This window comes from Orcinus orca, chromosome 2, assembly GCF_937001465.1.
Source record: "Orcinus orca chromosome 2, mOrcOrc1.1, whole genome shotgun sequence".
NCBI lineage: Eukaryota > Metazoa > Chordata > Mammalia > Artiodactyla > Delphinidae > Orcinus > Orcinus orca.
Window position 1 is genome coordinate 15068152 of NC_064560.1, and position 12365 is coordinate 15080516.

Below are 12365 nucleotides of genomic sequence, written 5' to 3' on the forward strand. Positions count from 1 at the left end.
AAAAAAAAAGATATTGAAAATAGGTATAAAATATATTTTTAAAAGATACTAAAATGCTAGCTTGTTCAGGAAATCTCAATTCCAAAATGTCTTAAGTCTTTCATCTTCTACAATTTAAGATTTTTCACAAGAATTATACCTACTTGCTTTTAGTTATATTTACTCTTAAGGAACATTATAGTCCATCTATATTTTGCTAATTTTTCTGTGCTACGAAGCATTTTCCTTGCAAAAGAGTCCTGTGAAAGCTTTATCATTTAATAACTTCAGGATGAGAATATGTTTTACACTCATGTTATCTAAAATTAACCCTTGTTAAGTCTTCATGGGGTCCTAGAGAGATCTCGGAAAGGATGATTAAAAACAGGTCTGAGGCTTCCCTGGTGGCGCAGTGGTTGAGAGTCCGCCTGCCGATGCAGGGGACACGGGTTCATGCCCCGGTCCGGGAAGATCCCACATGCCGCGGAGCGGCTGGGCCCGTGAGCCATGGCTGCTGAGCCTGCGTGTCTGGAGCCTGTGCTCCGCAATGGGAGAGGCCACAACAGTGAGAGGCCCGTGTACCGCAAAAACAAACAAACAAACAAAAAACAGGTCTGAGAAGAGAATCTAGGATGAAAGACAGGAGTAAATGGATTTATTCATTCCACCTGAGATATGGCTGCCTGGCTTCAGGGTCCCTTTTTAGCAGCTGTTACAATTATAAAAGATTAATGTGAAACCTTCCAAGAGGGTTTCACAGAAACCTTAAGTATTCATCTCACTTGTGACTTTAAAATGATGAGTAGAGGACTTCCCTGGTGGTGCAGTGGTTAAGAATCCGCCTGCCAATGCAGGGGACACGGGTTCGATATCTGGTCCAGGAAGATCCCACATGTCGCAGGGCAACTAAGCCCGTGCACCACAACTACTGAAGCCCCTGCGCTTAGAGCCCGTGCTCTGCAACAACAGAAGCCACGGCAATGAGAAGCCCGTGCGTACGGCAACGAAGAATAGCTGCTCGCCGCAACTAGGGAAAGCCTGTGCACAGCAACGAAGACCCAATGCAGCCAAAAAAAAAAACCGAGTAGATATTTATCTATCTAGGACTTTTTTACAGCCATCATTGGTAACAGAGAATGTATGATTACTTCCTATGACTCTAACTTTATATAAAGAATGGTGCCTGTCCCCTACTAAAGATACAATATTGGAGAAATGAGATTAAATTGAACTGAAATATGATGAATTCAAGTATGATTTTTAAAAAGAAGGTATGTTCTTGCTTTGGAAAACTAAGGTTTGTAATCTGCATAAAAATTGAACACTGTACTTCACAAGGCCACTATCTTGCAGAATTTCCAAAGTCCCTTCCATGTCTAAAATATTAGATGGGAATGTTCAACCTGTGTCATTAACGCCATCGGTGGAAGAGGGACTACATCCTTACTTGTCCACTTGGAGGGAAGTGGACCAGCTTACATGCCTGGCATGCAGAGGAGCTCGGTTACTCAGAGCTCATATTGATTTTATGGAATGGAACAAAAGAAGGCCTTTCTTTTCCATAAAAGGCCCTCAAATAATACTTTGTTCACGACAGATATTCTCAAAGTTGATAAATGATTTCAGTATGATAATAATAGTAAAATGAATTAATTAAACCAAAATTAAGGTAGGCACATGCAGACACAACTCATCCCAGTCTGTTATTAAACTAGAGGGAAATCCTGTATATGAAGACAAGTGAGGCCAGGTTGATGAACTGTGTATGTCTTACTTGAAATGAAACAACTCACAAGACAGAATGCAACAAGTTTATTCAACCAGTCAAAAATAAAAATAAATAAAAGCAACGTATTGTTAGACACTGCAAACAGGACTAAGGCAAAAATATGTGGTCTGAATAATAGCCTAATAGAGATAGCAAATTAAATTGCCTTTTGAGTTAATCGTTTAGAAAAATAATCACTTATCAACAGGTTTTCTGATGCGCGGAAAAAATGAAATGGTGCAATATGAGAAAACAGTTGACTAAAGTCACCACAGGCATCCAGATATAGCTCTCCCAACACCAACATTATGGAAATGTAAGAGCAATGGAAATGCTAGTCAAAATGATGCTATTTTCCTTGGAAAAAAGAAAATACCTCCAGAAAGCCTAATTTTTGTTTAATGAAGTTTTCTGTATCTATTTGAGTAGTCTGAGGATCCCCACAGACAACAGTCCAATTTTTAAATTTTAAAACAGTCCACCATCAAAAACTATACCAGTTTCATCAAAAACCTTACCTGCTCTATGACGGAGACATAGGAGAGCAGCACTTCATTTTGCTAGTGTTTCTTATACAAAGAATCAATCTTCTTACTAACATATAGAAAGATAATTTAAAAAAAATTTTTTTTTAAAGTCAGGGTATGTTTATGTCTGGCAAAAAGCAGACTGGCAATTTCTTGGCAGAAAATTATATAGAGATATTATATAGATATATAGATATATATCTGTAGAAAGAGACTCTTAGAGATTACTTAGGAATTAACTTACTTGGGGGTTACTATTTTTTATTAGGACTCTCAAAAAACAATGCCTTACTACCTCATTGTTATTTTCAGCATCCTTTCATATCTCATTTTTATTCTTTTTCTTTATTTAAAATTTATTTATTTTTGGCTGCTTTGGGTCTTCATTGCTGTGTGCGGGCTTTCTCTATCTGCGGTGAGCGGGGGCTACTCTTTTTTTTTTTAATGTATGTATTTATTTATTTTTGGCTGTGTTGGTTCTTCGTTGCTGCACGCGGGCTTTCTCTGGTTGTGGCGAGCGGGGGCTACTCTTCGTTGTGGTGTGTGGCCCTCTCACTGCGGTGGCTTCTCTTGTTGTGGGCTCTAGGCGCACAGGCTTCAATAGTTGTGGCACGTGGGCTCAGTAGTTGTGGCTCGCGGGCTCTAGAGCACAGGCTCAGTAGTTGTGGCGCACGGGCTTAGTTGCTCCGCGGCATGTGGGATCTTCCCGGACCAGGGCTCGAACCCATGTCCCCTGCATTGGCAGGTGGATTCTTAACCACTGCGCCACCAGGGAAGCCCGAGGGCTACTCTTCGTTGTGCTGCGTGGGCTTCTCATTGAGGTGGCTTCTCTTGCTGTGGAGCACGGGCTCTAGGCGTGTGGGCTTCAGTAGTTGTGGTGCATGGGCTCAGTAGTTGTGCACAGGCTTAGCTGCTCCGCAGCATGTGGGATCTTCCCAGACCAGGGCTCAAACCCGTGTCCCTGCATTGGCAGGCGGACCAGGGAAGCCCCATTTTTATTCTTGAAGTAGCACTGGAAGGTTGTCAAGGCAGGCATTTTTCCCTTCATTTCAGGTTATAAAATTGAGGTCCAAGAGGCCAGAATCTGAGAAAATGAATTTTGGAGCCAAGGTCTCACAACTTCTATAACCCCAGACTCCTACTGGGACAGAGATACTTCTCCAGAAGTTGTGAATAAGAATTTCATAAACTGTGGTTTCAAAAGATAAAATAATTCTAATTTGTCTGGTTGTTGAATCAAACTGTGTGTCCAGCAATAAACTAAAATATATGGATCTAACAGTACATAAGAAAATCTCAAAATTGTGGCATTTGAAGGTCCTCATAGAAGGAAAAATAAGTCTGGACTGGTTCCTAGGTTTGTAGTTAGAAACTTCTAGATCTGCAACCTGATAACTGAGGACTTTGAAGAAGGAACAAAAAAACCCAAATAAGTACCAGTATTTGAATGTAAGGGGCTTGGCTCTTTGCTTGTCATATGATAGGGAATCATACAAAATTTTCACTTTTCTTTATGAAGACATGCTCCTTCCTTTGATGTGTCCAACTGTAAAACTAGGTTTTAACATCTGTTTTTACTGCAAATATGATTTAAGAAATGTTATTTAAACTAAAAAGAACAATGGAAAGATTTAAACAAAAAGGACAACGGGGAGATCTGAAGGAACATGTAATCAAATTACCATATACATGTGTGTGTGTGTGTGTGTGTGTGTGTGTGTGTATAATATAAATACTAATCATTTTACTTTACATTATAAAAGGAAAGAGAACTCAGTGTGTTTCGGCATGTGAAAAATGTGAATTAAATGACTAAGTTTTGCTCTGCTCTCACAGTATTATTATTGTGGATGGGAGAAAAGGGAAAACTCTTACTCTATTTCCACATTCCTCCTTTTCTAGAAAATTAATCTAAGATTCCAAAATACTGTTTGGACCACATTTACAAATGAAGGTGGTGAAGGGGAAAATATTTCTTTAAAAAATTATGTTTCCAGGTCAGACACTCCCATATCTTCCTCTGACCCATTCAGCTGGGAAAGGGGAGGGAAACTATATCTTCAGGAAATCCAATCTTCAGCTTTCTCACTTCCTTTCCTGTTTGCCCAGGTCTGGGTTAGTTAACCGACTGCCCCCTGAGTCTTATCCTAGGCTATATCTTTCTATTCTCTTTTTTGTCTAATTTGTTGACAGAAAGGATGCCCTTGGGTATGCAAATTACATCAGTTGGTGGTAAGATTTAAGAACCCCCCCCTCTTCCCTTCGGGCTTAAAGTTAAATCCTGTGTCCAGCCAAACTACCAGAGAGCTTTGCATCAAGGATTTTGATGATTATGATTTCAGGGAACCTAATCAGTGAAGTGAATCATTGTTTCCCGTTTGCCATTATCCCTTGGGGTTAAGCCTCTCAGTAGTTATCACAGGGGGGAGGGTAGCTGTGGCTGGGTGCCTATGCTGTGTGTGTGGAGAGGGCCAGGAGGAAGAGGGTGTATGTGGGCATCGTTGAGCCCCTGGCCATAACAATACCTTAACACTACAATTCTGTCATCACCTCTAAAACCTGGTTCTACTCCAAGGGTGGCATAATAGAAATGGAGCCAAGAGAACAAGGCAGGATTGGAAAGATGGGGAGGCCAATGGAAGAAATATTAAAAAATGGATCACTCTCGACAATTTGGAAATCTTCAAACTAATATTCAACAATCATACTTATGAAAGAATGTACAAAATTTTTATAAAATATTCTACTAAGTAAATTTATAAGTTCCAAGGTATAAAACTCCTTAAATGAAGGAGTCCAAGTGGCAAATTTTTCCAAAAATAAGTAACTAAGTAATATTATCAATTCTATTGTTGTAAATGGAAATTGTGTACCTGTGAGCGCTTGTGTGTGTGTGTGTATGTATGTTCTGTTGGTGGTGATAGAGAAAGTGGGTACAGGACCAATTTCTAACACTAAGAAATACTTGACAATGGCTTAGATTCTCATGGAAAACCAGTGCAGAGTAGCTAAATAAAGGTTTCTATCAGTGATATATATTTAAAAATCAATGCATGGAGCACCAGATAAGTTACAAGCTCAAGCTCAAGTCTTTCCATTTGTTTTAAGCCAAACTTTGGTGTTGAAAGCAACAAACAATGTCACTCTCAGAATCCCAATTATAAAAAAATGGATCTTTATATCATCATAATATTTCTTGAGACTATCAGAGAGCTGTTACAAGGCAGCCAAGCAAACCCTTTTCCAAAGAGAAACCAACCTTCTTTGAGGAAAGGCAGGACACATGAACTGCCTCCCCTTTGGGAGAGCACAAGAGCAAGTGTAAGAAGAAATCAGCTAATATTTTAACTGATGAACTTCTTTCTCTGCTTACAGATATCACCCACAGTGGCCGACACCAGAACTGGGCCACTTCATGGAATCTCAATGGGGATACGCGAACGTTCAAACTCTTACAAAGTATATTTTACACTATTAGGGACTGCAATATAGTGGGAAAATTGTCAAATGCAATACATTCCTGAAAAAACATGGTCCTAATCTAATCTTTCTCATTTTCTCTTCTTTTGAAGATCTGTTCTAAGCCAGACAGTGAATCATTTCTGAATCTGTCGTCTTCTCTGAGACTGCTTGAATATGGAAAAGAAAAGGGATGATGGAATTCATCAAGGGGAGGTGGCTGCTTCATTTGCTTCTCAGCCTCAATGAATCATCATGGTGAATTATAATTCATTTCCATTTTAATTGTTAGAAGTCAATCTCCTGACACAGGAACATCTACATATATACAATGAAGGCTATTGGCCAAAATTTTTGATATTTTACATTTATCAAATCAATGCCTCTTTAAATCAGATTGGCCATTACTCTATTAGTTCTATCTTTGTATCAATAGTGGCAATAGCCCTTGAAATGTTCAAGTTATTTTGTTTTCTCTTTATGTCATGATAAACTGAACAAGACATGGCTTCACTGATAGTAAGATCACCACTATAATCCACGGCAACAAAACCAAATAACTTTTAAAATGTTAAATCAGGCATCATCTTGATAAAGTGATTATCAAAGAACATTCTGTGAACCAAGTGTGATAACTTTTACACATGCATTTTGAATGGGGAATTGACTGCCAAGGTTAACACCTGAGTCACAGAACTTACTAGCAGGAGACGCTTAGGCTGATTTTTCCAAGATTAAGTTCTCTTATCTTCAATACCTAGGTGGTTATAATATTTAAATCATAGAATTGTTGTGAAGATTGAAAAAGCTAATCCATGAAAGCATTCAACCTGACACACAGAACACGGTATCAGTGACCATGTAAGCTAAGTGAGGTTTGTATTCATATCTCCTGTCATCCCCACTATATATAGATTCAGAAACTGTGCCTCAGAATAGTTAATTGTTTGTTTAAGGAACCACCACTGGTAAATGATTTAAGCTCAGACTTAAAATATGTTTGCAGTCTTCTAGATTTAATTATTTTCTTTATATTAAATTTCTTCACATAATTATTTTCTTTTATATGAAATTTCTTCACATAAATCCATAATTTGGTCTACATGTGTTACTGAATTGTGAATGTTTCTGGTTAAATCTTTTTCAGACCAAGGGTAATAAACTCATGTAAAATGGAAGATAGCAAATTAATGTAATTTTTAAAAAATGTTCTCTAAATGCATGGATTACATGCATGTTCTCTAATTAAATGAAAACTGAAAGTCATCCAAGGTAAACCACAACTTTAAATTGAATATGCAACTCATCATACTTACTGGAGAAATTAATGGTTAATTAATTAATTAATGGTTAAATTAATGGTGGCTTCTCAAAGTAATTCTTTATCATTTTCTATAACATCTTACATGAATTATTAATCTAAACTGCAATTGCAGAACTAATATACTTGAAAAGTGATCACAACAATGTTAATATGTCAATTAAAGCAAATTTTTTTTTTTACAGAGGAAGAAAAAGAAACTCAAAATGTCAAAGCACTTACTGCAGCTTGTCGATGAGTATTGGACAGTATTCCATGAATCTTCACTTTGTCCTTTTCCATTTGGTCTATGTTCACCCACAAATCCCGGCTGGCAGAATCAGATGGACCATATATCCGAGATATATAGTAATTATGATCTGTGTCCTCCTATAATAATAAAGAATAATGCACATCAAGGACACGGACAGTACAGATGGACCTTGAGGGTATTGTGCTAAGTGAAATAAGTCAGAGAAAGGTAAATACCGAGTGACACCCCTTACATGTGGAATCTAAAAAAGCCAAACTCATGGAAACAGATTAGAATGGTGGTGACCAGGGGCTGGAAGGGGGTGAAATGGGGAGATGTTGGTCAAAAGGTATACACTTCCAGTTATAAGACGATTAAGTTCTGGGGAATCTTATAGATCTTAAATGTTCTCACCACAAAAATGAAATGATAATAATGTGACGTGATGGAGATGTTAACTGATGCTATGGTGGCTAGCTTTTACAGTATATAAGTGTATCAAATCAACGTGTTGTACTCCTTAAACTTACACAATGTTACATATCAATTATATCTCAATAAAGGGAGGGAAAAAAGAGAAGCATTAATTTTTTTCAGTGACTACTCAGTATTAGCAAAATTTGTCTAAAGCATTCTAATTTCTATTTTAGAAGGTAAAAAAGTATATTTTACTTTTGACTATGGTTTCTTGAAATTTCTCCATTTTATCAGTTTATTTTGCTTTTTCCCTAGAGTTGTGTAAATATTCTTTTTTTACCCTAAAAATGAGAGTGTGTCAGAACTGTGCCAAGCAAAGATAGAGGTAATCATACGTGGTTCTTGTTATAAGCTTTGTGTTGACACTGACTGCCATTTAAAATAATACCTCTAAGATGAATCTACTTGTAGCATTTTTTTTCTTTTTCAGGTGAATTCAGAGTGCAACATTTAATGGATGTTTTTTCACATCAGTTACATTTTTGTAATACCTTTATTGTCCTAGGATCAAAAAATGTTTTTTCTTCCTTCTCACCCCCTTTTTACGAGAAGTATTTAAATCATTATATATCAAACTTATATAATTTAGAGTTACACAGAGTTTCATTAAAAAGAAGAAAAAAGCCCTCAAAAGTAAAAAAAGAACAAAGGTGTTCCTAAAATTCATAAAAGAACAAACAAACAAAAATGATTCCATTGAAATTAGAAGTGTTAGTATTCTTCAAAATAGCCAAATGAGTTAAATAACCTCTAAGGAAAGTGAATTAGATTTTAAAAATATAAAAGTAATAAGCCTCTTTAAAATAAACTGTTATATTGACAAAACTTAAAGGCAAATGAACAATCTGTGTACAATAGTCTTTTCTAAAACAGTAATGTTAGGGCTCTCTCTGATTGCTGCTGCCCAAACAAAAAATGTCACTTTTGGAACTAGTATTTTCTGAAAGCCTCAACTGTAATTACTATTGAGTGACAACAAATTCAAACGTCTCCTTTTAAACTAGGGTTATATTAGGCGTTGCTTTCATTTAACGGTCCTAGAAATTGAGATAATACATCTTTCTCCCATAATTTGGGTTGTTAAATTCTACTTTTATTTAAATTCTCATTATTGATATCAACATGGTACCTGTCACAAAACCTTTATTTTTCAGGTTTCTCACTCAATGAAGAGATTTAAATGTTTTAAAAAGCAATTTTGCTGAGGAACACCTAGAAAAATCACATGATTCTTGACTAATTTGAATCACAATTAGTTTTTTTTGTTGTTTGTTTTATTATGAAATGTAAATGTGCTTATCAGTTTGAGAAGTCACTAAACAGAATGCATTTAAAAATATTCAGGTATATGTAAGATTAATGTTTAGTGAATAGAGGGCCTATGATTTGAATAATAAATTTTTGGATGGAATTTCATCTAATGCATTTATTACTTAAGTGCTAATTAAATAAAATATAACTATTCTTGAAATCCAGTCAAAATAAGAATACCATGTACCTTTTCACAAGTCATCATATATATATATATATATATATATACACATACCCATAAGACTACATGAAGGAAAGGAATATTCTAAGCAATATTCTAAATAGATTTTGCTTCATGACTAAAAGAAAAAATATGACCCCAAATGTACATCTTGAGAAAAGATGTTGATTAAATGTTAACAGTAAATTTTTAAAAAAATAAAAATCCTATATCTCCAATTAAACTCTAGGTATCATGTACAAGTATACCCACGATGAAAGATAAGAAAGTTCTGCAGAGAAAAAAGAAAAAAGGAGATACAAAAAAAGGAGTAGGAATAAGATTCTATGAAACTCAAGAGAGCTTCTATCCTAATGATTTTCCAGCCCTCCCTTCCAGAACATGACGACACTGATTGCTTGGGTTCTAGGAGAGTAACAAGCATTGTGGTTGTGCCTTCAACTCCTTCTCATTGTCTGGTGCTTCTCCACTGGAAGCTTTCAGTGGTAAGTACCCTCCTTGACACTGGGCACAAGCCATTCTACAGGTGTCACTCCACTGGCAACAATGGTTGGTGGGCATGATGAGCACATAACCTAAGAAGGACCAAATAGTGAGACATCTTGGAGATTAGGTAGAGAGGAGATAATTTCCCTGATTCTGATTGCTGAGATGTGTAAATATGAGACTTGGAACTACTGCCACCATTTTCTACCAAGAGGGAATCCTGCCTGAAGATAAAGCAAACATAGATAAGGACAGAACCATAAGCAATGCAAAGAAAAAGCCAGATCCCTGACCAAGTATATCTAAGTGCACCAACTCCTGGGCTTGTTCAACCACTTAGATGAACCATTAAATCTCTTCTATTGTTAAAACACCTTGAGTTGAGTTATTATCAACCAAAAGAACCCTAACTGACAAACAAGTTTCCTTAACTTTCACGAAAAGAGACTTCAGCAATGTTGAATAAGACAATCTTATCTGCAGATTTATAGATCTAGATAACAAACATCTCCCATTCGCATCTGGTAGTCTAGCAAATCACACAGAAGGAATGAAAACTTGTATTTAACCTGCCAGAAATCATCAAGTCTAAATAACAAACAACAACAATTCATTTGATTTTTCAGTGAATGGTACAAAAGGGTGGTTTTGAAGAAAATATTCAATGAGTTTAAATTAAAAATTTAATCTTTTCCCCTATTGCTAGTATTTTATAAAGAGTTCAGCAACACTGAGGTCAGAGATGTAATCTTTAGATGAATTATGTAATAGATTTTATGATGCTGCCAAATTCTTATACGATTGCCAGATAGATATTTTCTTTAATATCACAAACTTTCAGTATAGAGCTCAGTATAATAGTTGCAATCAACATATCTAAAATGACTTTGGTATTTCCCTTAACCCCTAAATCCCTGTAATTAATCAAGACACAGTCTTGAAGTTAACATAAAGAATAAGAGTGTTGTTATGCTAAACAATGGATTTGCTGCAAAAATATACATTTTTTATCAGTAATCAGTAATTACAATTATTGATATGGCTATGTGAACATACACCTTCATTTTCACTTAAATCAGAGCTTCTCAAAACAACATAAAATCTTTGAAAATACTGACAGTTAAAGCTTTTTGACTTCTTAGTGTTTGACTTCTATAGCCCAAGCTTGCCAAGTTGTCATGGCAACTTTTATTCAAAGAGGAAGACAATTTATTGTTTACCTAGGAATTTAAAGACAAAAGTTGTTAAATTCCTGGGAGAGGTGTTTGGCTCAGTTATTCAGGAAAGCCATAAAATAGATGTCTCAAAAATATGACATCTTAGCACTACTAAATTATTCAAACCATATCTTGTCCTTTATAGGAGTAATGGTTCTTAAAGCTTTGCCAAAAGCCACTTCAGGCATAAAGATTTTCCTATTCTGCTCAGAAGCAAACTCTTCTTTCTTTTTTTTTTCTTGCAAACTATTTATAACATCATAAAAAATAAAACAAAACACTGTGATATGCCTACTTGCCAATTCATTTAGGAAACCAACTGTTACTGAAAGTAGATGGCACAATAGGTAGCTATAAATCCCATAAATCCATGCTTTTCAAACATGTCTGGAAATGTACAGCTGTAAACAGAGGACATACACCAAAAACACAGAGAAAAAGTCTTTGTAACTGTAGCCTAACCATTCTGCAACAATCAGTTTACACAATTTCTAACCCAAAGGTTGTCTTCTCTTCTATCATGGGTGTTAAGTTGATTTTATGTTGAATAATTCTTATGGATGCCTCACATTGCCTATGTAGTAATAGCATTTGAACTCTAAATTCATTTCATTAAGAATTTTTTTTTAAAAATCAAGAATATATTGTATGAACATCACTGTGCTAGTCATTTGAAATATATGGATATATAAAACATAGTCAAAGTTCTCAGGTAAAGTTATTCAGCATTTAATCAATCAGTCACCTTTCAAAGATAGTTTTATAATAAATAAAGAAATATTATAATTTGAATGGTTCTTGCCAGGTATTAATATATGTAATATAATGTAATGTAACCAAATATGTTACATTCTTATATAAATGATTTCACAAGGGCCATACAGTACAATTAAAGGTAAAGCTATTTAAAAATATTACTTGTATATATAGAACTACTCAAAAACAAAGAGTTAAAAAATAGTGATCTAAAAAAATCATGTTGATATAAGAAACCAAAGGACATGATCAAATAACAAAAGGAGAAAAAGTGAGCTGGCAATACTTTTCTCAACTGCATTAGAAGGAGGTGACCTACAGGGAATGTGGAAGATAGGTCATATGAGTGTCTCTGTTAATAAAAAGCCAATGAGAGTATTTAGCTTTCTTTCACTGGGTTACCGAAAAATGAAATTCGACCAACATATTTAAGCACATTTGAAAAGCATATGAACAGAATATAAAGGATTATTAAATTAGTCCCACACAATTTCAGCACGATAGGAGCAATTACATATTATCTTCAAATAGCCTTCAATATACATCAGCAAGTACTACAGCAATACCCTCTTCAGACACTCAGAACAATTACATGGGATACAATTAAATTTACTGTTATGGTGTCAGAAGAATTAAAATCAATTCCTCTAT

General features: G+C 35.5%; 1 protein-coding gene across 1 annotated transcript in view; it reads right to left on the reverse strand.

Annotated features, from left to right (window-relative positions):
* The window catches only part of PLXDC2 (plexin domain containing 2), a 414157-nt gene that overhangs the window by 209150 nt on the left and 192642 nt on the right, over positions 1-12365 (reverse strand). Inside the window, exon 3 of the mRNA XM_004285697.4 lies at positions 7277-7423. Coding sequence (XP_004285745.1) covers positions 7277-7423 — 147 coding nt within the window. The remainder of the gene's footprint in view (positions 1-7276; positions 7424-12365) is intronic.